Source organism: Hakea prostrata, chromosome 5, assembly GCF_041222555.1.
Source record: "Hakea prostrata isolate BN-2017 chromosome 5, UWA_Hpros_2, whole genome shotgun sequence".
In the NCBI taxonomy this organism is placed as follows: domain Eukaryota; kingdom Viridiplantae; phylum Streptophyta; class Magnoliopsida; order Proteales; family Proteaceae; genus Hakea; species Hakea prostrata.
This window is the reverse complement of record NC_142604.1, coordinates 2,793,830-2,820,550: the sequence shown is the minus strand read 5'-3', so window position 1 is coordinate 2,820,550 and position 26,721 is coordinate 2,793,830. Positions and strand designations below refer to the sequence as shown.

The following is a 26,721-nucleotide window of genomic DNA, read 5'->3' as shown; positions in this document are numbered from 1 at the left end:
TTCACCAGAATAGCTCAATTCCAACTTGTTTTTGAGGACTCAATCCGTGCTGACCTGAATAAAGACTCGACAGAGGCTTCTCATCCTTTTTGATTTTGAGTCAGGATCACATTCCCATCAAGGGATTGCTGACGCTTTTTCACTATAAAATTGGTGTAGGACTTTACATTGAAGTAATAACGAAAGATTAGATGTGAAATTTCTAGTGGGTCTTGCATGAGTTTAACGCAATTTTGTGGTGAAGAGGAGCAAGGGAGCTTCTTCAGTTCTTCCCCGACCCAGATTCCTCTTGTTCTATTGAATGCAGCCGTTATATGACAGATATCAGTCTCTTGTCAATCATCAATTAAATAAATATTCCAACTGAAATAATCCAACTGTGTACCTTGTTCGTTTTAACCTCTTAATCAGTGGTGATCGTGTGGCTTTGTGAGGTTTGTCAGTATCTTAAAATGTTCAAAACATAATGATTGAAATCACTGAATTATACAGGAGTGTTTGAATCACACCTGTATAAGTGTATTTAGAACCCTTTTCAGAATATAAACTTAATATCTGAACAAGGAGGAAATTGTTCCACCGAGTTTAGAGTACATTCTGGTGAAGGAACCAACCACACACGAGAGATCTAGAACAAGAGCATGAGAACACCACTAGCAAGAAAATTTGCTTCCCTATTAATAGATTTATGTACTTGCCTTGCTCTCGTAGTGGCCATTGGCTTATCGAGAGTATTCATTATGCAAAACTACCTCTTGCATCTAAGGCAGCTCACAAGGAAAGAAATTGAACAATATTCCTTTTTAAGAAGTACCTAATTTCGGACAGTAAAAACCGTAGCTCTGAATTGTCATGCCATTCTCAAAAATCGTCTTTTAACGATTCTTGAAGGGAAAAAAATTGATCAATTGAAAGGGTTTTTTTTGTCCTCGTATGCATGAAATATTCTTTTTATTTTATTTGTTTTTATTATGCTATTCCAAGAGACGAAAATATTGTTTAGATAATTAGATGTATTGCTTGTAAAATACAGCAATAGCCCAGTTAAGCAGTGAATTTTAATTTTGATGCGGTCTTTCCGTAATTACGATAAAATGCTAGGATTATAGTTTATAAAATTTCGTGTTTTCTACCGAGTTTGCCCCTCTCGCCTGCCCTTGACCTTTCTTTCTCTTGGTTTGCTACCTCGTTCGCTCTGAGCCTTTCTTTGAGTCACAGCTGAATTTCCCGTCTCATTTTGTCTGGGAAACCTTACCTTGAGTCCAGACAGGACAGGATAGTGTAAGGAAGGATAGAGCGATCAGATCACCTGCACAGAAGGAATCGAAGATGGGAACACTTGGGAAAGCGATCTACACTGTCGGCTTCTGGATTCGCGAGACTGGCCAAGCTGTAGATCGTCTTGGTTGCCGCCTCCAAGGCAACTACTATTTCCAAGAGCAACGTGAGCTTCCCATTCTCTATCGTCCCATTCATCTCCTTCGGTTTGTTTTGGTTTCTCGCGTTTAGGGTTCATTTCTCACATGTTTAGTTGTACAGCATATAGCATATAGTAGTTTTTATGATGCTTCAAATTCATAGTTTTCTCTTCTATTTTGATAAATCAATGGCAGGGTTAACGGCTTTCTTGAATTTAGCCTAGTAAATTGTGCTTGTGCTTCTAGTATTGTCCAATTCTGATCTTGTTATAAACTCATGTTGTTTTAGGGTGGTTCGATTTTTGGATGGCTTAGGGCTTTTTTATTCACCCTGATATTGACATCTTGTTATTCTCGACTGGGTGGATGGGTTCTAGTTATTTCACGCCTGTCCAGGAAATGTATTTGTTCTTAAAATTTTTCTCAACCGACGTAGATAGTTTGATGACTAAACGGAAGTTCACTCTGAAAATGTTATTTAAATACCATTTCGCTGCTAAACACCAGCTAACTTTTGTATCAAATGCCTATGTGGATATGTGTATGTTTCTGTTTATCTTTGTACGTATTTAAGTTTTAAGTTTTGCTTTATTCATAACTGACTAGTATGCATTATTTAACATGTTATAATTGGGCAGCTTTTGGGATCCTTACTAGTTACTTCCAGCCGCTCCTTCCACTTCTAAGTGGTGATATTCTTCATGGAAATTGTTGTTCATCCCATCTAAATGATCTTTGTTACATGCTTGATTGTTAATAGAAATGCATATATTTTGAACTTGCTTTGTAAGTGCATCCCTTCTGTATTTGCTTAATTGAGTGCCTTGCTTCTGAGCTTACAAATGCTGAATTTAGAAGTTATTGAAAAAGACTGTTGGCTTTTTATTAATCGATGAATTGGGAGTGTCAACTCTCGTTGGTTTAATTTCCTTTTTTTTCTAAAGCCTTCTGGCAAGTATTTCAGTGGCATGCAGAGATGGAATATAGTAGTGACATCATGGTTTCTTCATAAATTGCTATACTCTCTACTTATAGGGGATTGTTTATGTGTGTAGTTCAATGGTTTAATTGTATGACTTGTTGAGGTTGCTCAGTTTTATATTGATTTTGGGCAATCAGACAATATTGCAATTACCTGATCTGAAATAGATCTCTTGCTATAGCCAATAACAACTCCCAATTCAGCCTTTTCACAACTGAACAGGATTGACCATATGGATCCTGGAAAAGATAGAATAATAAAATAATACCCAAGGAATAAGAGATTAGTCTTACATAAATTATCTGGGTCCGATTCCAAGATGCAGTCACAGGCTAAGAATGAAGATTGACTCTATGAGAAAACCTAAATCCAAGATGTGGTAAGTTCCAACTACTTTTATTTTATCACATCCTCTAGTGGGTACATCTAGATGAGTCCTTAAGTTGGCAAAAAAAGAGAGAAGGCCATTGCCCAAGCTGGAAGTCATGGGCTTGAGAATCAGCAAGTCTGAAAAATTCTAAATCATCAGATCAGATCAGAGGAAATGAAGGGTCAAGAACCTGTTAGCGCAAAAGAACATGTATCAACTGTTTTGGTGATTCATTGAGTAGCATCCCAAGCTGGTGACTTGGGCTGGTACATGCGGTCTGGCCTGGTTTAAGTATGACTTTGAAAAGAAGACTGGGCCAGGTTTGTGTCAGGTCTTACGTATTTAGCAGCCATTTTACAATAATTTCAACGAATATTTTTAGTCTATTTATAGTCCAGCAGATTTGAGACACTGTTGGGGCATGGGAATCTCTAGATATATAAATAAGGGCTCCACAATATTTTTGGGACTTTAGATTCATCATTGTCTACAGACGTGTTTAGACATGGATATGCATCATATGCAGAAAAGCTAATCAATATCGTTTTTTATATCATGTTCTTGCTCATGATTCAACATTTCATACTTGCTTTGGATTTAAAACCAGTTGATAGCCTTCATATGTCAGTGACATGAGAGCTCCATTTAAAAAGAGGAAAAATAAGTTCAGCTCCATAATCAGTGCATTGATTCTGCTTTTTAAGTTCAAACATTAATTTGAAATGCTTAGCTTTGTAGTGGTCACGGACTCACAAAACCAATAGTCTCAGTTGTTTTTATCCGTTTATATGTGTGAGAATGGTTGCCTGGTGTTTCTTCAAGCACAATATGGTATATCTTTTTGCATGTTCTGTAACTCTTTATGTGGCTCATATTCTTTTTGATAAATGTGCTCATTGTTATGAGCTAACAATCTCTCTTCTCCTGGTTGTCACAGTATCAAGGCATCGGACATTAATGAATGTATTTGATAAAGCTCCTGCTGTTGATAAAGATGCATTTGTGGCCCCAAGTGCATCTATCATTGGGGATGTACAAGTGGGAAGAGGATCCTCAATTTGGTACGGATGTGTCTTGAGAGGTAAGACATTAGGATCTCATTTGTTTTAATCTGTTTCTGAACTTTTTCCAATGTCATGTCGCTAATTTAGTTCATTTGGTCTGTCTTTACACCCTCAAGAATCTGAACAAACTAAAAGGCTATTTGATGATATAGAAGTTGTTTTCGGTTGGTTAGGAAACTAACACTATTTAAAGTGGTGTTCATATTTCCATCAATTGGTGTTAGAAGACTTAGAATTTAGTTGTCTGTTTGTACCCATGCTTGTTGACTTCACAATTTTTACAATATGTTTACATTGGAGCAACATAAGACTGCAGATTTGCCATGAAAGAGCTCATTTCTCCTCCTTGCCAGGGTTAATTGGCATATGGAACGGATGGATGGTTGTAATCTGAGTGATGCAGAGAAGGGAATGAAAACTTCTATCATTAACTTTAGTAATGGGCCTAAGGGAATTTGAAAGAGAAAATCCTGAAAGTTGACTCAAAGTGACAACATGTAGTTGATGCGGAGAAACATACAAACATCAGAACTAATGCAAGAGAAGGAGGGGGAGGGAGGAGGGCTAGAAATCCAAATCAGCAATAGCATACCAAGTCACCAGGCTTCTGCCTTTGGAATTCAGTAACGAGAAAGGAAATGGTACTCATGATTCTTACTCCATTACTAAAATATCATTGTAAGGCTCAATCTCATGGATTCAACACACCCAACAAATTTGTTCCAACCGGAAGGGTTTAGCTCAGTTTGTAGGGACCAACACCTCACAAATTAGAAGGTAGAAGGTGAAGTTCACTCCTGCTTAAAAACTACTGATTAAATTGTGAAATAACTGGTTTCTATTACAAGTCAGCAATTCGTGTGAGTGCTTACCCCTTTAGACAAATAAACCAATAATTGAACAAGAAAACTGGTTAAGGAACTCCTCATCTATTTAGACTTTCTAAAATAGAATACTGTCACTGGTCGTCACCCTATCAGTAAAAGAATCATAGTTTTTCCAATACAACTTGCATTTGCAACTTTTGTTTCTCATAGGATGGATACTTGATAGTATTTTAATCTGCCCCAATATCATGCAAAACTAGTACGTCATCACTTTTTTTATGGGTGCAAAATTTATGCACAATTCTTAACTGCAAAACATAAATACTATTGTGGGTGTTATTAGTAAAGACAAATATAAGTGGAGTTGATATATGGGTATCTGACTTCATGTCTGATAGCTTGATGAACCTTAAAAAATCATAACTGATTATCTTGGATGGATAGATATCCAAATAGCTGGATGCAAATTCAGATTTTAGCATAGTTGTCAAGGTGTGCCCATTAACATCCTAAATTCTATTGCCAATTTTGTAGCTATTCTGTTTTTTGTTCTCTTTTGGTTTTAGCCTTTTTTTTCAGCGGATGTTATGCTGTTCATAGTTTTATCCACATTTGGATTATTTCCAGTGGATTTGGGCTGTTATTTGTTCATACAGTTATCTTCATGGCAGTTGCTTATTCTTGTAAGGAAATTTGCCTCTTTGTGTAGGTGATGTTAACAGCATCAGTGTTGGATCTGGAACTAATATACAAGACAACTCGCTTGTGCATGTAGCAAAATCTAATCTCAGTGGGAAGGTCTTACCAACAATTATTGGAGACAATGTTACTGTGGGTGTGTATTTCTCTATATGCCTTTGGTAATATGTTATGTATGTGTCCAGTTGATCGGGTTTCATGTAATGATTTGAAGCTTGAATTGGCAGGTCACAGTGCTGTGTTACATGGCTGTACTGTTGAGGATGAGGCTTTTGTTGGTATGGGTGCAACCCTGCTTGATGGGGTGATTGTTGAGAAAAATGCCATGGTTGCTGGTGGAGCCCTTGTAAGACAAAATACAAGGATCCCATGTGGGGAGGTCTGTCTGCAAGAACTTCTCTGCTTAGAATCTTATTGTTACTTACCTTCCCAGAATTCATCTTATATGATTGCTTTGGATCTTTGAAGATTTTAACAAGTTAGTGTCTTAGTGGTCAAAATATTCTTATCATGTTTTCTTCCTTAAACAATAACTCTCTTTTCTTTTTCTATTTTTAATACTGCATTTTGGACTTGGACTGGCACTAGCTGAAGACTGAGTTTTCAAGTTCTACTGGGGCTCCATCTGGTTGGATTGTAAAATGGTTTTTAAAATATTAAAAGAAAAAGAAACAGAAAACAATATAAGGCGGTATTCTAAGCTGTGATAAACTGATAATTATATAAAAATTTAACTCATGAGCCATTCTATGCAGTTATTGGAGCAAGTACTTGAAGTTCACTTAAGAAACGAAGAATCAAGTAATTCAGACTACCAATTTGATTTATGCCTTGGAGACCATTCATCGAAGCTATTTATTTTATTAGGAAACTAATGGAGAAATTCAGCATATAAGATTGATTGCCGTATGCTCTTTTATTCATTTAGAAAAAAAGCTTATGATAGAGTATCTACTAAGCTGATTTGGCAAGTTATAGAGAAGAAAAATGCTTCAATTAAATGGGTGGACATGATTAAAGATATGTGTTCTGACATAGTGGTCAGCATTAAGAACTGTGAATCTGAGGGGACAGTGGATTCCCATAACATTAGATTGCATGAAGGTTCATTTCTAAGCCTGTATTTCTTAATTGCGCTTATCGAAGTTGAGTCAAGATGTCCAGAATCAGACCTAATGGTACTTTCTTTTTGCAGATGATATTGTTTTGGTGAGTGTTAAAAAAAAATGCTGGGAAAAATGGAAAGTTGGATTTATAGAAATCAATCTTGGTGTTTCAGTAAGGTTGCTCCATTGTGACCAAGTTCATGGATTCAAATCTTACTACAAAGTGGTGGGTATAGCTGCATACATTGTGCTTCACAAACCCCACAGTGGCAACTGGCAGGAGCCTCATACTCTGGGTATACCCTATTTGGGCCTGGATCAGAAGGTTTTATGATAAGTAGACAAAATGATGGTATGTGACATACCTTAGTAACAATATGATTGAGGATTGATGGGTGAAAATTGATGAAGAGGGAGTTTCCACAAATTGATGACTTTTGATGTTTAGGTTCATCTTGAATAAAGGAGTAGAAATAGGTGTGATGCTGTTACATAAATAATTAGAATAGGGAGGATGAAATGAAGGATGCATCCATAGTGTTGTCTGATCAGTGTGCCCCTTCCAAATTCTGATATTTTGTGGAACAGGTATATGACCAGCAATGGTGCATGGAGCTGAATGTTGGCCAGTAAAGAAACAAAAAAAATTACAAACTTGACGTGGCTGAAATGAGGATGTTGGAGTGGATGATCGGTGAAACTAGAAAAGGGTGAACTCGGTGCCTAAGGCTTCCACACAAGCAGAGTCTAGGTGGACAATTTTCCTATGCAGCCTTACCCAGCAATTTTTGCTGAGAGGCTGTTTCGATACCTTGACCTCAGGCTACAGCTTGTGCCAAGGGCTGCCCCTAATAATAAATTAGAGCTGACCTGGGTGTTGCTCTCATTCATGATAAGTTTCAAGAAACTTGGCTGAACTGACATGGAAGTACAGAAGCTTTGGATGCTTTAATATGGGGATGTCATTTATTTCAAATTGAGGGAACTAAAATAGCTAGAGATAGGTCTAAATTTACCACAAGAGTAGTAGTGAAGAAAGACATGTAGAGCTTATGAGTTAGGATTGGAATCTTGTATAGCTTTAATAGTGTTGATTGGATGAATAAGATCTATGCAGCTGCCCTAATTTAGTTGGGATAAGGTAGAGCGAGTTGATGTGAAGTTTAGAATAGATAACAGTAAACTAATTGGAAAATGAATAACCTCCTGCAAATATCAAGATTTTTGACTAACAGTCCAACATGCTACCTTGCTGATTATATTAATTATATTCTTTGCTACAATTATTTGATTTTTTTTTTAAAGAATTATTCAAAGATATTCTCAGCTTCACTTTAAGCTGCTAACTAAATCTAACTAGTTTCTTCTACGCTATTGGTTTTTCTTCATGTGAGTAATGCACATATGTGACATTTACATCCAATCATGTGCTACAGCCTTTATAGAACCTGTATACTGATGATGTAACCCTTCTTTCCTAAAAATATGGCAGGCAAGCATGCATGCCTGTTGCTGTTACCCTTTTTCCTCATTGGGTGTTTTGGGTTTTTCTTCCCCCGCACTTTTTTTTGCCTTGGGCAGTGTGCAGCAGGTTTTTGGAAGAGGGCATTGTTAAAGAAGAGTTGGGAAAAGGTCCATGTTTTTGGGCAAGTTGGCCCTATTGGGTGAATATTGCCATCTGCTTTGTGTGTAATGCATGTCAAATTTTATTTTGTATCTGAATGTGAATAACCAAGTAATCTTGGTGTTGTATTTTGGTTTGTTTTGTCATCGGAGACATTCTCGGAAGAATTCCTTCGAGTGCAATCATAGGCTCATGACTGATTCCTTCTTTTCATATACTCAGTTAATGCGCCTCCTTAGGAGACTCGAGACATTCTTGGAAGGGATTCCTTTTGTGGCAATCACTGTTTCCTTGATTGAGTTCTTATCACTATTGTCATGCTGCTTTAATTAACTGGAATGATGAACTCCAATCTGCTGTGATTTGTATTCCACAGGTATGGGGTGGTAATCCAGCAAAGTTCCTTAGGAAGCTCACAGAGGAAGAGATCAAGTTCATCTCTGAGTCAGCCACCAATTATTCAAATTTAGCACAGGTCCATGCCGCTGAGAATGCTAAGAGTTTTGATGAGATTGAGGTTGAGAAGGTGCTACGCAAGAAATTTGCTCGTAGAGATGAGGAGTATGATTCCATGCTTGGAGTTGTTCGTGAGGTGCCTCCACAGCTTATCCTTCCTGATAACATCTTGCCAGATAAAGCTCCCAAGTCTTCATAAAGTGAGATTCAGCATAAGAGTGATATCTTAACTTTTATATGAAGGGATATTTGTCTTTATGGAAAATGTCTTTTGTTTCTTGAATAATTCTTGGAACCGGCCATGTTTTTGGATCAATCACGGTGTCTTTCTCTTTTACTTGTTCTCTGTGGTTCATCAGGAGTTCTTCCAGAGAACTAATGCTATAGCTGGAAATAGATGTTTCTGCACTCTGTACCAAGATACTTTTTTTTTTCAGGAGATCTTCTTGACTTGGTACTTCAATTTATATGAGCGTTTGCGAATTTGGAATAATTAATGCTCTAGAAACGGATACTCTCTTTTACTCTCTTTTTTCTCTGTTAGAATAGAAAGTAGAAACCAATACTTTTAGTATCAGGAGAGAAGCAGACTCTTCGGAAATTGATGTTATTACACCCCTATTCATTATGGCATAACTGTGCATATTGGGTTATCCGTCCGATGGTTATTCTTTAGCTCTTATTCACAGTTCCAAGACTTTTGATCCTATAGAAAGAAGAAAAAAAAAAAGAAGGGAAAATTCACAATTCAAAGCTTGGAACAGTTTTATCTATACCTTGCTAAGCGTGGGAGTTGAGTCCTTCTCGTGAGAGTCACGAGGTGTGATCGCTTTTCATTTGTGTCATGGTTTGTTTTTAGCTTGCCCAGGACACTCTTTTTTGTTGGGTTAGCATGTTTATTTCATCTTAATCCTTAGTACATGGCACCTGTACGTTTCAATGGTCCAGAGCCAATAATATGTTTCATCAAAATTTTCAGGTTGATTGGAGAGGAGATCTGAAACGAGGTCTTGATGGATATGAAGAAAATAAAAGAGAGACACTCTCCTATTCCAGAGAGAGAGAGAGAGAGTGGGGTGTTGCGAATCTTCAGCAATGGCCAACAAGAAAGAAACAAACATTTCGGCCGATGCTGCTTTCGGCTCGTTCAAAGAAATCTAAAAAAAGTAGAGATCCACCAGTGCCCTGTTATTCCTCCCTGTAGCTCTTTTTTGGCTTTACGGATTAGTTTATCTGGTTGTGTCACTCACTAATCAAAGCTGATTCCGTTGTCTCCTATGATTGCCAATAATGTTGTCTGATTCCACTAAATTGGTGGTAGCCCTACCTCGCTAAATATGTTTTGTATATCTGCCGCCCATCCAAGAAAACATATCTAACTTCTCCCCTGAAAAAGAGAAGAAAAAAAAAAACACTTCCACTGGATCCAATACTTCCGAGTATAGCTTACAGCCTCAATTTTCTTTCACTACCATGCAAAAACAAATAATTGTTGGAGTTCCTGTATAAATATTCTTGGATATGTTCTCAATTTTTCTAGACAAGAGGGTTAGTGAAATTATTTAATTTTTTTAGGATTTGAGATTCATCTGGACTAGCTTGGCATATCGGACGAACTAGTCAACAAAGAATCAAATCTCAAAAGCAAAAAAAATTTATAATACTCCAAAAACCTGAACTTCTTACTTTAAAATACTTATCTTCAGCTCTTGGACGCCAGAGTATTTTTCTCTCAAGTACTAGGCTCGAACCCTAGTATTAATGTTGATGCTTTAGTAGAATACTCTTTAGATTGTGCCTAAATAGTTGCCTATATAGTTGGAACTCTAAGTTATATATCTCTATTTTATTAGGATGGCTTCTTTATCTTTCGATTTTGAAGAGTTTGAGAATGACTCTCCTTTTATATCTACCAGACGTTTGGGTCAAATATTCTTGAATTGGAAGTGGTCGAACCATTTGACCTATCTACGGTTGAACTGCCGATCATAGGTGATGTGAACCGTTTACTCGTTACAGACAAAGTTGTGGATTAATTAATTATGTATAAATTGATTTTACTATTTTTTTTATTATTATTTGGAATTTAAACATGATTAACAACTAATAAGCATATGAGAACATGATTATAAAATAATTCAGTCAAATGATGATTGCTGGAGTCCTCCACGGATACTACTGATGAGAGTCATAAGAATCAAAACAACCTCAGCATTTTGTTTGGTGGAAATGATGTACGAATCAGAGGTGGAAAATTAAACCTTTTCTTTTGTGATAATAAAAAGATTAAGAAAATAATATCAACATACATTATCAAGGGTAGGTTAAGACTTAGGGGAAAGGTTGGGGTGTAAATATGTAAAGAAAGGAAGGGCAAATTTGGCAAGCAAAACGTTAGTATGAGAATTGACAGAAATGGGAATTGGGAACTGATATGGTGGAATGCGAAGCTTGGCTCCATGATTCTTCTCCATCCGTCTATAAATAAATCGTGTTTGGTCTGGGAAGGGAACTAACAATAAGTGCAGTGGGAGTTGGGAGTTGGGAATTGGGAATTGGGAGATTGGAGGTAACATAACATAATAGTAATTCATGGGGGCAGAAGAAGTACAGGAGGAGGTTCATCTGCTGCTGAAGAAGGACATTTTGAAGGCGCCCCTCATTCTTGGACTTCAATCATCTGCTCTTGTTGATCATGTCGCTAGGGTTGATTGGTCTTTACTCGACCAGATTTCCGGTGAGAGAGGTGGCTCTCAGCCGGTATGTACACGCCTTTTCTCTAATCTCTACCAGAATGATTTGCTTCATAGCTTCGCCGCCCTTTTGTCTTCTTCCCTTCATAGTTTTCATTGTTGTTGTTGTTGACGTCACTCTCATTCTATTTGTTTGTCATCTCTACGCCTGCTGATACTCCACTCTGGAGTCTGGAATTTATGTCTCTTGCAGTCTCGCCTCTGGTCTTGCCTTCCCTTCTTTCCGCCCTAATTTTCTGAAATTTCTAGTATTTCTGCTGCATAATTTGGTCACTGCCCTAGCCAGTTTTTTCGACAATAATTTATGCTACTATCATTTCCTCAGCTCCCACGTTAGGTAATTTTTTGGGATGTTGAGTTTCAGGCTTTCAGCATTGTGAGGTCTCTTTTTAGGTCATAATTTATTGTCCTCACCGGATACATCTGAGTACCTGAAGCTATTTTACTAATTCATCATCCACTGATCATATGATCGGTCGTTGATGCTGAATTATACACATTTTATGCTGTCCTTGTTTGATTGGTCGCCCTTCTTATGCTTCGACCCAAGGTCGGGAGATGGCAAAAATTAGCAGGTCTACACTCTACATATCATCATGATTGCCATTTTAAAGTGGGGTCTGTGGTTGCACCATTATGAGTAAGTAAAAACATTGGTTAAAATATGGAGCTGAAGCCTTGTTTTGATCTTGATTAGGTTGCTATTGAAGAGCTGGAGCATATATTAAGTGAGCTGAAAATCCACATTCTTCCGACCCCTGATGATCCATCTCCATTGAAGACAATAGCTGGTGGTAGCGTGGCTAATACCATCCGAGGTCTAACTGCAGGCTTCCATATCACATCTGGGATAATTGGGGGCGTTGCAGATGATGAGCAAGGCCGCTTGTTTCTCCATAATATGAGTTCTAATGGAGTTGACCTTTCAAGATTAAGATTGAAGAATGGACCTACAGGGCAGGTCAGTTGTACGTGTTAATTCTTACAAAACCCCACCCCCTGTTCGTGCACGTGGCGCGTCCTGCTTTATTCATTACACTTGGTGTTAGTAACGGTTAACCCTATGCTAATTTATCACACACACACACACCAGTGTGTTTGCTTGGTTGATGCAATAGGCAATCGGACTATGCGACCCTGTCTCTCAAATGCTGTTAGGCTTCAGGCAAGTGATGGTTCTCTTGCTTCATTTAATTCTCAGATTCTTGAATAATTTTTATTTATGACCGGTTTTAAATAAATAAAAAGTACTATAATTAACTAACATACAAAAAGATAATTCAGCAATAAGTAGAAAACAGACAGTTGCTGATCCTTTAAGGATACATTTTCTTATCATTCGTTTTATGTTTCAGGCAGATGAATTAACCAGAGAGGATTTTGCAGGTTCCAAGGTAATGCATTTCTTAGTATACAGTCGACCCAATCTATTTCTTACCTATGATAACATAACTAAAATTTATCAAAATATTTGTCAGGGTAATCTGGCCTGGCTATCATTTATGAGTATAGCCATGTAGGATTTCACACGGCTTGGACCTGCCAAGTTTGTGGTTGTTACCAATGAGATCCACCCAACCATTGATTCTTTTGGATGGTAATAGATGTCTGTATGTCCATGGGATGCCTGCTATTTATGCTGCTTGTCATTTAATTTGTATAGTGAATTCTAATACATGAACAACGGGCAGATGTCAATAGATCTTCAGATGGTACATTTATAGATGGTAGAAATTAGAATAACCCAAATGATTTGGAGGTTCTTTTGAAATTTTATTTATTTAATTATTTATATAATTGTATTTATTTAACAGTGGTTGGTTGTGAGATATGCGATTTCCAATCTGGAAGTTATTCGTCTGGCAATTAGGATTGCTAAACAAGAGGGTCTATCTGTCTCCCTGGATTTGGCCAGTTTTGAGGTATAATTTGTATGTTGTACACTCCTTAGGAAAACTTTAATCCTCAAACCATGGTATGTGTGTCTTATCTGATCTCTGTTGAAAATTTATAATTTGAGCAGATGGTACGAAACTTCAAGTCACCCCTTCTTGAATTACTTGAATCTGGGGATGTTGACTTGTGTTTTGCCAATGAGGATGAAGCAACAGAGCTGCTAAGGTGATCAAACCTCCTTATGCTTTAATTTATACAGATGTAAACCAATTATATCATTTCCATCTGAAGAGAGACAATTAAATAAATATGCATTTGCTTTCTTGATTACTTGTGTCACTCAAAATTGCGAGAGTTATATGACTAACTTGGAGAGTCTGCTTATGTTGGACGTGGATTCAAAGGTTCCACTTGGAACGCTTGGAGTCCATGTACACAAAAGTTTGCTTTGAAAAACCTATGGTTTCCAAGATCTAAAGTCATGGAGAAGGGCTTAACTTAAAGTATACCAGGAGACTGCTTATGGTTAGAGGAGAAAGCAGAAAAGAAAGGGGAAGTAGTAACACATTTTGCACCTGGATGTCTTGTTGGTGGGAAAGCTTAACGGAGGTTATGGTCTTAGAGATATAAAATTAATCAGAGTATTTAGGATCGTGTTCTGACTGATTTATGATTTGGATCAGTATGTACTTACCCAATCTGGTTGTTCTTCTAATGGTTTTAGGGGTGAGCAAAATGCTGATCCTGAGGCTGCTTTGGAGTTCCTGGGCAAACATTGCCGATGGGCTGTGGTTACATTAGGCCCCAACGGATGCATAGCAAAGCATGGGAAAGAGGTCAGCAAGTTGTAATTTTTTGACATCCCATTATCACATACATCTTTAGTTGGACCGAATTTTCCTTCAGCCACGGTGGATGGGATCCAGGGCTTTCAGATGCACATGGGAGGTTATCTGGGAAAACATAATATAACCCTTATATGATCCCTAGGATTGCTTGGTGGATCTTCACCATATGGCAGCCACAATTTTCTTCCCTAGTTAAACTATGGATTTTCACTTATTTTATATTACATTTGTGGTTCATGCTTGTGCTATTTGCTCTCATCTATGGAAAAGTGCATGACAAGACCTTTTTAAAGAGAGTCTCTTACTTTCAGATTGTAAGAGTTCCAGCCATAGGGGGAGCTCAACCAACTGATGCAACTGGAGCAGGTGACCTCTTTGCAAGTGGGTTCATGTATGGATTAGAGAAAGGGCTGTCTCTTGAGGATTGCTGCCGAGTGGGTTCCTGCAGTGGTGGGTCTGTGATCCGTTCACTTGGGGGTGAAGTTACACCAGATAACTGGCAATGGATGTATAAGCAAATGGAACTTAAAGGCCTTCCCCTTCCTGATTTGTGCAAGCACTAGTTATATGAGGCGGTTCTGGTTCTATCAGAAGGTTGATTCTCCTTTCTGTTTTGAGTTCTTACTGAAAGTGAGACATGTTGCCCATTTGACAGCATGAGAGAAACCATCTAGGCTTCAGAATCTGCAAGCAGACAGTTAGGTGGAATGATGGAATGCTATAGAGGTGACCACTCCCTATTGGGAGATCTTTACTTGCAATATTTTGTTTCCACTAAATCTCATCACTGAGTTTTGAGGAAGACTAACATGGTACCACTCGGCTTTTGATTACATCTGGGATATTCGGATGCGAGTTATTTGGATATTTCTAGTTTCCCTTTACACAGGAATGTAATTGGAAAACCGATGTGCATTTGCGTCAAAATCCATTTGTATCCGGTAATCAGGATCCGCCACGAGGGATGTAGCTCATAATGTACTTCACGAGGTGCTTTTTTTTTCAGTTAATAGTAAATTAACTTCCAAGGTCTGCGTACGCAATGTTAAATCCGCATCATCAAATTTAAGGCGAGGTTACCATTTAATGCTGCCTGAATCCACACCTTTGTGTAAGTAAGCTTGTAAGTCTACAGAAGACCCAATGCAGGTCTTGGCTATTCCCACAGGCGTGCACGAAGAACTCAAACCACAACTAATTGACTCGCTTCAAGGATTTACAATACTCAAACGAGGTTTCACACAGCACTGGCTGTTGGAGTAAAGCTTTCTTAAGCCATGAACTTTCCGATTCAGTTTATGGAGGAGGCAGCTTAAAGAATGATCATAACAGACACTCTAGATGACAACCTATAAACCAACAGAATAAAGGAAAACCTGATGAATCCCAAAACCTAGGGCACTCTCCTTCACGTATTCAAGCAGAATCGATACCTTTGATATCTGATCATGCGTAGCATCTAAAGTATACAATTGAGAGGTATCTGGAAGTTCAGTTTTGACAAGGCCCTTAATGTGCAGCTCTCTATCCAAGAAAATCGGCAAAGTTGGACCCAAACGACCATGCACATAAGATGGCATTGCTAATGTTTCTCAATGGTCAAACCAACTTACCAGATTGATATGAAACTGCCACAACAGAGCAAAACGCAAAATGACATGGTACAAGGATCCAACCAACGAAAAATATACCTTTCTGTCACCGATGAAATAAAAATGCAGAATGATGTTTTTACAGCTGGTGGCTCAAGATTTCGACACCAAGAGTACCAAGGAATGAAACAAAGTACTGGCTACCACAAACACGTCATAGCATTTCATAACCATTGAGTTTGGACTACCCCTTGCTAGAGAAAGGAAATAGCCAGGCCACAATTCTACTAAATTGCATTATCAAATATCCATTGGGGCAGCTTCTGGGCTCTGGTCTTCCTGCATTGCTGCACCCTGGTCACCAACAGCCACATCCTCCTTCACTTCCAACGACTCAATCAACTCTTGTATGGTCTTCTGATCCATAATATGGAAAGGCTCCCCTACTCCAACAACAGAAACAGTGCAAATAGAGCTCGTAAGCTTCTCACCTTGTAATGTTTCCTTGATTGCAAATAGTGCATCCTTGATCAGATCTTCCCGAGATGAACTCATGAATGTCTCAAACTTGCGCTCCAAATAAGTCTTCGCAGCTTGAGAGCGAGACCCAATGGCAAAAGCCTGATATTCAAAATAGTTTCCACTTGGACAGTTGTAGTATAGGTGAGCTCCACTTTCATCCAAACCACCAACAAGCAAACCCACACCATAAGGCCTCTTCCACGAGCGTTGTGTGCAAACCTGCAACAAAAATATGCATAAGCTTTATTTTTCTCTTCTCTTATTGGTCTAGTGAGCAGGTGGTGAATGGGGGCAAAAAGGTCAAGGTAACTATGTATACAACTAAGTCGACCAGTGGTAATTTTCGTCCCACAAACTCCACACTTGGGAAAGGATAAGTGGAGTTTGAAGACCCAATAAACTAGATGTACGTCATTCAATCCAAATGTTCATGCCAAGAAGTTCTAAAAATATTTATCACCAAAGAACTCCATGAATGTTTATCATTGACAGGGGAGCCATGAACTCATGAAGGAACGTTCCATTTTCAATAGGATGCTTCTTTTCATACCTCAAAAAGGTTCAATGACAAAGCATTACTGGAGTAAAGTAGCTGTCATTAAGCCCACCATAATCAATAAACCAAATTGAAAATGTGAGCTGATGACAAACCTACCTTAGGAACTAGAAGTAGATAAAAAGTCAGCAAGAGCTGCGAAGTTGTCATGTCCTCCCTGTCTCATATATCACTATTTTGTAATGAGCATTGATGAACAAAAACCTCTGGGATCATACTATACAAATCCATGGCAAATCCAGTTACTGGGAGGCCCAATGGCAGAAAACAGGGAAATGGGGTGTAGAAATTGATATGTTTACCATCATTGAACCTCCCATTAGTTGAAAGGAGCAGCCCCTTTGATAGGAGGACCATGTGAAGTCTTTTCCCATGGAAGCAATGATGCATTGACCAAGAGTCCACTAGGACAGGGGAGGCTTTTTCTTTTAAAAGGGAAAAGTAAATTAGATAATAGTCAAAACAAAAATATACAGAATCCCTCTTGGACTACTACAAAGATTTAGCATCCTGCTGTTCCAAGAGGACGTATCTCTTATCTGGAATGTTAGCAATACAATACAATGAACAGTGACAACCAAATCAAATTCCAAAGAAGGAAAATTTGAAAAATGACAAGAAAAAAAAGGTTCAAAAACAACGCACAGATGATTCCGCATACACATCAAAGTAAGAGTCAAATAAACTGACTGAAATTGTTAGTTTTGGTCTTGGTGTCTTGCCTCAGACTTCCACAATAAATAAAATAAGTCTAAGCAACAGAAACCTCACAAATCTGTTACTAGAATTTAGATTTGTAACCCCCCCCCCCCCCAACCCCAAAAAAAAAAAAAGGAAAAAGGGAGAAAACAAACACCATAAATTAAACATATTAGAAAAAACTATGAGAGATAAGGTAGATGGGATATCGTAGTAATGTACTGAGTGGTCAAAACAGTAACCAATAAACAATCTTTGACTAGAGAATAAGTTAAGACATGGGAGATTTTAAATAGCAGCAATTTGGGAAGTGGGTATAACCTCAACATGAATAGAAATCAGAAAACGAAAAATAGTTGAGCAATCAATTCTGATTGTAGAGTATAAATCTCAGCAAGAACTTCAACAAAGACAACATACAATATCCATAAAACAAACAAATAAATTAAAAAGGAAGTTGCAAAAGGAGGGAGAAGCCTTATTTGTTTGCAACCATTTTTGCACAAGCACAAGAACATTGAAACTTGAAAGACATAATAAGTTGAGATAACTTATCCTTAACTATTTGAGTGCAAGAAAAAGGCCAGATGGATGAGGATAAGCATTTTATGGTGATATTCAAAATCATAATAACTAATGGGTTCTTAATGCAACAGTTATGTTGCGCTATTGCAATTGGATGCAACTTGGAAGGAACTTCTTCCGCATCACAGGGAAAGACACAGTATTGCTTTTTATCATGTGGGAGTGTGTGTTTTTTTTTTTCTTCTGCTTCTTCTTTTTTGGGCACCAGGCCGGCATAAAACTTACGAGCCACACAATAAAATTACAAGAGTGAGAATAGCCCCCCACTTGAGATAAGAAATTAATATTTTACGCAGAAACTAATTACTCACTTGGGATACTAATCAAAAGATGTAGAGAATGCAACATCTCCAACTGTTCTTTAGTGAATTAAAAAAAAAATTCAGATATTGTTTCTGGAGGTAATTGGGGAAGTATGTCAACATAATTACAGAAATGAACAATAGTGTGATGAACAGTGTAAGAACCCTGCACCTACATGTATATGTATATGTGTGCTTGTGTGTGTGTTGTGTGCTGTGTGAATGTGTGTTTAAGGTGATCAATCCCTCAATTACAAGTGGAATTACATCAAGGGTAAACTCTAAGCTTGAATTTATTTACACTATACATGGATGAGCTAACTGAAACGTTCAAGATTAGACTTCAAACAAAACACTAAATTCTACAATCACAGTGGTTGTTGTATTTAGACCAAATGTTGTAAAGTTTTTGGATTTATTTCTGACCGAAATAAATTGAGTTCGTTTCAACATAGCAGCAAGAATTCTATAGCCCATTAAACAAGGCTCCTACTACAGCAGGGTCTCAAAGGAGCAAAAGAGAAGCCTTAATCCCTGCTTCACATGAGAGGTTGTTTCCAAGTTTTGAACCAGCAACAAACAGTTTGCAATGGCCAAAGCTTGATCACTGTGGTCCAATAATAACTATTATCAACAAAATGGAAGAAAAGGCTAAGGTGTTAAGAAAATGATGGGACCATCTGGATATCAACATGGATGCTAAACAATGTATGATTGACGCAAATGAAAATATATATGGTCCCAGATTTTTTAAAATAACTGCAAATTAAGGCAGGAACATCCTTCTTGAAACTAACAGTAAATGCTCATACAGTAACATAGTTCACCAACAGCAGCTTATAAACCTATAGCAATTAGCAAGTTTCCATATGCCAAGAATTAATAATAGCTAGAACCCTTAGTTTTAAGGTGGCACAAGAAGTCTAATTTGGGCTACCAAAGAACTTGAGAATTTCCACTTCACATTCCTACAATAGCATAGAGATGCAATAGGACTCCTAAAGTACTGTTCATGTGAACAGTAATCCTAGTTATTTATGAGTCTTAGTTACAGTTTGAAAGTTATGTCAGCTAGTGGCTGTAATTACAGATGTATTTGCTCAGTGGATCCATTGATTTGATTAATAGAAGATTTTGTTTGCAGCATTTCTGCCTTTGAATTAGAGATCCCCCCCCCAAAAAAAAATAGCACCGAAGTCTGAATTCTCCATTATTCGCCAGGCAGGCAATTTCAATCTTCACTGGAGACTCCTTCAAGTTTTTTGGAATTGCAGCTAGTGCAAGGATATCTTTGTCTCTTCAGTTTGCTATTCTTCTACCAACAGTAAGTTGAATCATCCCAAACCCGTCATCATTCCCTTCTTCTTTCTTCTTCTTATAATCTTCTAAAGCCAACTTGACCATCAAAACAGCCCCAAATCAGGTTCAACTTCAAACATCTTTTTCCATCCCTTCGACATTCGACCCCAAGCTGGTTGCCGCCAACAAGCCAAACCCCTAAAATCCCATTTCAGCTCCATCCCAGGTAACCCTATTCCACCTAGACCAGACCAGCCATCAGTTTGCCTTCATATCTGGTTCAAATTGTCCCATGTGCCATAGGAGAACTCAACTTGAGTAGCCTCCCATTTGGCCATCAGAAACCCCAGAATCCCTCCTCTTCTTCTTTCCTGCCTAAAACCAAACCTTGATTTGCTATATTCCAAATTCAGCAATAATCCACCATCAATGGAACACCAACACTTCATTACAAACTCCCCTACATAAACATTACACAAAACCATCAAACACTAGGTTCTTCCAAATCCAAACCCTAGCTTTGACCTAAAGTGCTTTTTTGACCCACCCGAGCTTACCAAGTCATCTCAGGTCCTAGATTTTGGCTTCAAGTTGGCCCCCTACCAATCAAGAAAACATTAGCATCTCTGGGAAATTTGCCTAAGAAAAAAACATGGATGGCAGCAGAAAATGGGAGCTTGTTTAATAAAAAATAAATACTCATATACTCCAAACAATGTGGAAAGATTTTGTATATATAGCTACCCCCTCTGGCCTCACTACTTTACAACAATGATAGAGAACTTGTCCTCAAATAAAATGTGCTATGTGACAGTAACCTGTCAGTAATTACTAATGAAGTCTCTGGAACAAACAAAAGGATAAATACTCAATAAATCATTAATGCAAGAGAACTGCAGGGACTTCTAATGGGGAAACCGCCTTTATATAATTGGGACTTGGGAGAATTATCAACAGAAACTATAAGAATTAATCAAATCAGAACACCAGAAAAAGAAGCAGATATAAGAAAATGTCGTAGCATGTGCAAGACCAACATTAAGTTATCTCATGAGCTAACTGGGAAAATAAGAAAAACAATCAAAAGCCCTCCAGAAAGTAATATTTTGGAGGGGGCAAATTTGATCCAATCCCGGATAACATCAATAAAAAAAGAAACCTAAAAAAAGCCCACATTTTCAGTTCAAGTACCAACCCTAAACTCTTTGCTCACACTGCAGACGCAATGAAAATAGAAAAATTGAAACAGCTTTAGAACGAAAAGAAGAAAAAGGAAGATGGGGATAACTTGGCACCTGAGCCTTGTCGGCGAGTTGAACAACAAGTCTACCGACGGGAAGAGGAGACTCATAAGCGAAGCTGTAATTGATGCACTCGGATCTAAGGTACCTGGAGAGGACTCTACCGTCGGCGGTGAGGCCAGCGATAGCAACACCGATGTGATCGTCGACCTTGAAGATCTTCTTCTGGTGAGACGAGAGCTCTGAATTTGCCTTGTTCACGCTGGCCATCACCACGTGTGTTTTGGATCGCAAACCAATGGCGGCGGAGCCTTGCTTCACGGCCTCCATTGCGTACTCCACCTGGAAGAGCCGCCCCGCCGGACTCCATGTGGTGACGTCTGTATCGTACTGGTTCCTGAACATCCTGTAAGTAGTGAAGAAGAGCTTCTTAATCTTAACCTTGACCTTCTGCTCAAATCCAATAAAATCCAATCGAGCGTCTTTCTGGTTCTGTTGCTCCTTTTCTTTTCGAACTCTACATGTATATTACAGAAGCTCTTTTTTATAGTTTTCTTTCTCCCCAAGGTTTCCTCGATGAGAAGAATGTGACTTTCGAGTTGCAGAAATGCGGACCGGGCTTCATAAAATTGAAATGGGTTCGATCGGACATTTTAGGGCCTGTTTGGTTACATTAATCCACAGAGATTTGATTCAACAATTTCAATAATGAAATCGAAATCCAAACAATAAGAGTGGGGCGAAAGCTGATGTAGTAGTGGGCCAAGCTCCAGCCCAGCCTACCAGATATAACAGATCATGGGTTAAAAGAATATATGGGCCTTATCCTCACCCAAATAAATGGGCCTTCTAAGTTCACGCACCTTCTGTGTATGGTTTTCATTTTTCGTTTTGGGAATTGATAGCTTTCTATAGGGAGGTGCTGCTTCTATCCCCTTTGTACCTAATTCGGTTTTGGAAGGAGAAGCATATGCCTTTCTAGCTGGGTTAATATATGCGATGGGCGAAGGGTATGAACATCTTGAGGTGGAAACTGACAATCAGCAGCTTGTTAATATTCTCAAGGGGAAAGCTCATGCACACTGCGAGGTCCAACCCATTGTTGCTGACATCAACTATCTAGCTTCTAAGTTGCTAAGCTTTGTTCCCTCTTGTATTCCTAGAAATTCCAATACTATTGCGGATTTTCTAGCACGGAAAGCCCTCTTGGTTACTGAACCAAAGGAATGGCTGTGTTCCATTGAGTGGTTATTCGAGCTTTGCTCGGCCACCCCTTATGGATGAAGGGCTTTATTACCAAAAAAAAAAATATATAATATATATATATAGGGAGGTGGTGGTAGTCTCAGGGAGATTCAAATGATGGAATTTATACTTTGAAAAGTTGGTGTTTGCCAAGTGAGCCAACCCCTTAGATTTATTATGCATAGTTTTAGCAACATAACAAAGACTCATGATCTCTCTTGGGCACCACTTTTGCCAAAAACGAAAACCTCTATCACTTTGACCAAAAAAAAAAGAAAACCTCTATCACTCTATCTCTTTGTTTATGTGACTCGCTATGTGGGGCTTTCTCCATTTATCTATAAATGTTTTCACTCATTGAGTTTATGTTGAAATGGATTCTTAGATTTTTGAAAACATTCAAAACCATTATAAAATTGCAAGGCTAAATACCCCTGGATCAATATCATGAACCTACATCTTTTCTCTTTATGTGAAAACAGGACATTTATCTCCTTGTTTTGAGGAAAAGAGAGATAAACATACAATATTGTTAGCATACATTGAACTCCCAAATAAAAAATAAATAAATAATTTATAATTTGATATTACATATTGGGCTGAGGGACCTCTCATCTTTGGCCGACACAAAATGGTGACGAACTAGCCTCTTTGGGGCATCTTGGACCTGAAGTTGCAATTTTAAAGAAAATATCCAAATTTAGTTTATCATTGATTGGCTTTAGCTATCAAATGGCTATGTCATTATGATCTTGTGTGGATCTAGGTTTTACGTTGATGACGATGTGGATGATGTGGACGAGTGCTCCCATTTCAGCTTATTTTCTACACTTTTGCATGGAAATGTTCAATCATGTACATTTATCAAATTTTATTTTATTATGATGTCTTGCTGACTGTACTTTGAACTAAAACAACATGATTTGAAGAGAGCAATAAGAGTCAATATTGGTTAGTTAGCAAAAAAAAAAGGAGGAAGGAGTGAAAATAAACAATTGGCTAGCCATTTTTGTGCCAAAATATTTCAGTTGGCATAAGTTATATGAAAATCAATTTGTATCATTTTTTTTTCCTCTGGAAAAAATATTTATGTAGATGAAGGAAAAATTAAATGAATGAAAATCTAAGACCATGGAATGTACAAATTTCAATAAATGCAAGTGAAGGAATCAATGCAAGAAGCAAAGTATCATTTAATGTAAGCCTTTAAGTTATAAATAACCACTCACCTATCATATTGGGATTTCAATTACTCATCCCATGGTATAAGATCAAATGCCCTAAGGTCATATCAAGCATCCAATTATGAAAACAAGATCATTTAAAAAGAAAATTACTCAAATCAAATGATAAAAAATAGTAATCAGCTATATATATATATATATGTTAGGCAACTTTTGATTTTATTATTATAATAATTACGTTAACAATTATTTTTTAAAATAAAAAAAAATTAGGTTAACAAATCCAACGCACATCATCACAGAATAGTCAAAAGAACATGAAAAGGAAATATCCAAACAATCGCTTCAAATCTTGATGGGGCCGTCGTGAAACTCATTTTTCAAATCAGATTATGATAACAAACACTTACACAGTGAAAGGGTAATTTAGCTTTAGTAATGCTTTATGCGATTCAAATGGTATCTGTCCTATGTATATATATATTTAAAATTATTCCTTAAATGGGATAATAAATATGGAGTTAGGAATCTAATTTTTTAACTTTTAAAAGGAAAAGAGAGTTTTAATTGAATCAGATTCAAAACAGTATTTATATATGATGCATGCAGCAACAGCATGTCCCACCAAATCGCAATAAAATTTCGTGTTCACTGGTTGCAGGACTTGAATGATTCTGGAAATTAATCACACTCGAACCAAACACTGCAGATGGATTTAAGCAACAAAGCAAAGGTAACCCGACATATACTGTTGGGAACTAGAGTAATTCTTAAGCATTCGTTTCTCTTTCTTTCTTTCTGGATATTAAAAAAGAAAGAAAATAATAATAATAAAAAGCTTAAAATTTTAAATTCAGGTGCATGAGAACTGGGCTCCATGCCTCGAGAGAGTCGATTATTCAATTGTTAATTGGGCAGTAATCATAGAATTTGAATAGACAACTAGAATTTTAAGTGGACCGACATGAATAAACAAAGTCTGTAACCAAACAAATAATAATTAATTAAAATGCATATGAATTATGAAATGTGAGTATCTAAGCTATTTCCTAAATATCCAACCCCTTATCAGTTTGAACATTCAGAGATGTCCATATAGGTAGTAGGGTCATATTTATATTTTTTATTCATCTTATTATAAAAATAAAAAGGATTAGATGTAGGGTATATGTGACCATGATTGTGGGATTAGAAGGGAATAAAAGCCATTAATTCATCACTTTTCTTTCCCTTCTTTTGGCTTAAAAGGAAAGAGGAGCTTAAAAAACAAAAGAAGATGCTGCCATGATTTCCCTCCCGACTCTGTATCTATTTATATTTTATATGATAATAGATAGGATAATAGGAGTTGAATGAATTTCATAGAATGCATGTAAAATCATTTAAATTGAAAAACCTCTAGCTTTCTTTCTAAAGTAAATGTTGATTATTCGAAACATTATAAAATTCTTGTAGTGCAAGGAGAAAGATTTTGAAGAAAAATGACAGTAACCCTCAAAGAGCATTACAAATCTATGGTTGCTTTATTTAATGCACTCGAATACACATAAAAGGATGTTTGCATGCTTTACCATGAATCATGAAATGTAGTTGGAGGATGAAGTTGATGATGAAAATTACACTGAGTACAAAAATTTTGCTCATAATTAACAACAATGATAGTGTTGGGAATGGTGCAAGTGTTCATCTCTTATACTAATTATAGTTTAGACATTTTGACATAATAATAATATTTATTGGAAGAAAAGAAAGAAAAAAAAAAGAGTATGAGAAATTTATATTAAAAACAATCATTTCCTTTATAAATTGGTGCCATGTTAATTTCAAAAAAAAAAAAAAAAAAATCGAGGGGAGGGGTTTGCTTAGAAAGCAAAAGATCGACGCCTCATAGTATGATATCAAGCATAAATATCCCTTGCTTATCTTGTTTAATGGTAATGCTCAATTGCTCTTCCCATTCATACTAGTTATTCGCATAGACTTCTAAAGCCACAATCTTGATGTGATGTTGTTGAATATGACTTAGACATTGGAAATGGCTTTTCGACCACCTTTGTCCGCCTGCTCTAATTGATTACTCTTGTTGACAAGTTCAACATAACTAGTTAAGACTCAATACTGGTTCAACCAAAAGGTTAGATTCGATCACAAAATATGCTTATTTGCTATGTACAAAAACTTATCAATGATTCTTTGAATAAACGTATCAATTATATTGTGCTGTCAAGTTCCAACTTAACCAACTATAGAAGGTTTCTGTCGGAATTTAGGTTCAACTCATCTTGTTAGGTTGGCCTTTTCATTTTAAATTCGATATTTATTTATTTCTATATACATTTTTTTTATGTGACATTTCAATGAGCATGTTTTAAAAAATATATTGTATTTATAAATGTTCACCATAATTGATATACAAGGGAATATACTATTCTATGCCCATTAACAATGTCACTTGCATTTTTAAAAGAGTATCATCAATCTCTATCGGGTTTGTGATAGAGTTGACAGTTTTAATGGTTGGCACGATATGACAAATGTTCATGTGGTCCATGTCACCTACTTAAACCCAAGAAAATCATTGATACCAGGAAAATGTGTACATAACCATTCATAGGCTTTCAATTATTTTCTTATTCACACCATAATATGTAAGTGCATTGAAGGGGGAGATGGAATCCATGTAGCTTTTGTCTCTTCTAGCGGAATTTAACCTATCAAATCCCTGAAATTTTTTAAAAAAAACCAGAAATTAAATTATTTTTATCAAATCACAAATGTGGTCCTCGTGCAACACAAGGTTACCTACCATCTTCACATGTATGGAAATACAAGAGTTTTGTCTTTAATAAGGTGCTTAAATGTTGCTGTGATTGTTACAGCTCTAGTTCTAAAGGTTTATTGGGCTTTGTCCATTCCTTAGTTTGAATGACCTTGTTTATTGTATGTACGATAATTTGGTTAATTTTTGTTCCTTGGTTCGGACTTAACATTGTATTCATGCATTTATCTTTTGTATTTTTCATTTATTTTGTGCGTCTGTATTTTCTTAGTTTATGAACGAAGTCTTTAATTTTTTACAAAAACAATACATATAAGTGGTCCAATTAATGTATTAAATAGATTAGAGTTCATTTATATGAATTCTCAAAATGATTATTTCTTATCAAACAATATGAATATTTAGGAGTGGATGGGCAGGGGAGGACGAATGTTTGAATTCAATTTTTTTTCGACTTTTGAACTATTGTTTTTATATAGAAAGTTACCATCATTGTACCAGGAGTACATCCATGAAATTGATTGATATTAAAATAACGTATGATATATTATTTTGTATTAAAAAATAATGCATGATATATTATTCTCCAAAAGACTAAAGTTACAGTAATAATTTTCTTTTCAATGGTCTAAAATAACTTAGCTTGAAATACGGCTTTTGTAGATTATAATAGG

The 26,721-nt window shown here is 36.9% G+C and overlaps 3 protein-coding genes across 4 annotated transcripts; 2 read left to right on the top strand and 1 right to left on the bottom strand.

Moving 5' to 3' along the window:
* Positions 1 to 1,152: 1,152 nt before the first annotated feature.
* LOC149014402 (gamma carbonic anhydrase 1, mitochondrial-like) lies at positions 1,153 to 9,065 on the top strand. The gene is made up of 5 exons (XM_089155657.1): positions 1,153 to 1,444; positions 3,708 to 3,851; positions 5,371 to 5,496; positions 5,588 to 5,739; positions 8,467 to 9,065. Exons 1-5 carry the CDS (start codon positions 1,330 to 1,332, stop codon positions 8,743 to 8,745), a joined length of 816 nt encoding a protein of 271 aa, XP_089011783.1. The 5' UTR covers positions 1,153 to 1,329; the 3' UTR covers positions 8,746 to 9,065.
* Positions 9,066 to 11,024: 1,959 nt separating this feature from the next.
* Positions 11,025 to 15,444, top strand: LOC149014401 (pfkB-like carbohydrate kinase family protein). Of its 2 annotated transcripts, XM_089155277.1 has the most exons (8): positions 11,025 to 11,306; positions 11,997 to 12,260; positions 12,393 to 12,468; positions 12,659 to 12,693; positions 13,114 to 13,221; positions 13,323 to 13,420; positions 13,920 to 14,031; positions 14,355 to 15,444. In XM_089155277.1, the coding sequence occupies exons 1-8, from the start codon at positions 11,139 to 11,141 to the stop codon at positions 14,604 to 14,606; spliced, it is 1,113 nt and encodes a 370-aa protein (XP_089011403.1). In that variant the 5' UTR covers positions 11,025 to 11,138; the 3' UTR covers positions 14,607 to 15,444. The 2 variants fall into 2 exon arrangements, with proteins under 2 accessions (XP_089011403.1, XP_089011404.1); XM_089155278.1 differs by lacking the exon at positions 12,393 to 12,468 and having other exon boundaries at positions 12,655 to 12,693.
* Positions 15,445 to 15,595: 151 nt separating this feature from the next.
* LOC149014400 (proteasome subunit alpha type-1-B-like) lies at positions 15,596 to 21,450 on the bottom strand. The gene is made up of 2 exons (XM_089155279.1): positions 20,894 to 21,450; positions 15,596 to 16,376 (listed from the first exon to the last, which is right to left on the bottom strand). The coding sequence occupies exons 1-2, from the start codon at positions 21,242 to 21,244 to the stop codon at positions 15,936 to 15,938; spliced, it is 792 nt and encodes a 263-aa protein (XP_089011405.1). The 5' UTR covers positions 21,245 to 21,450; the 3' UTR covers positions 15,596 to 15,935.
* Positions 21,451 to 26,721: the final 5,271 nt, after the last annotated feature.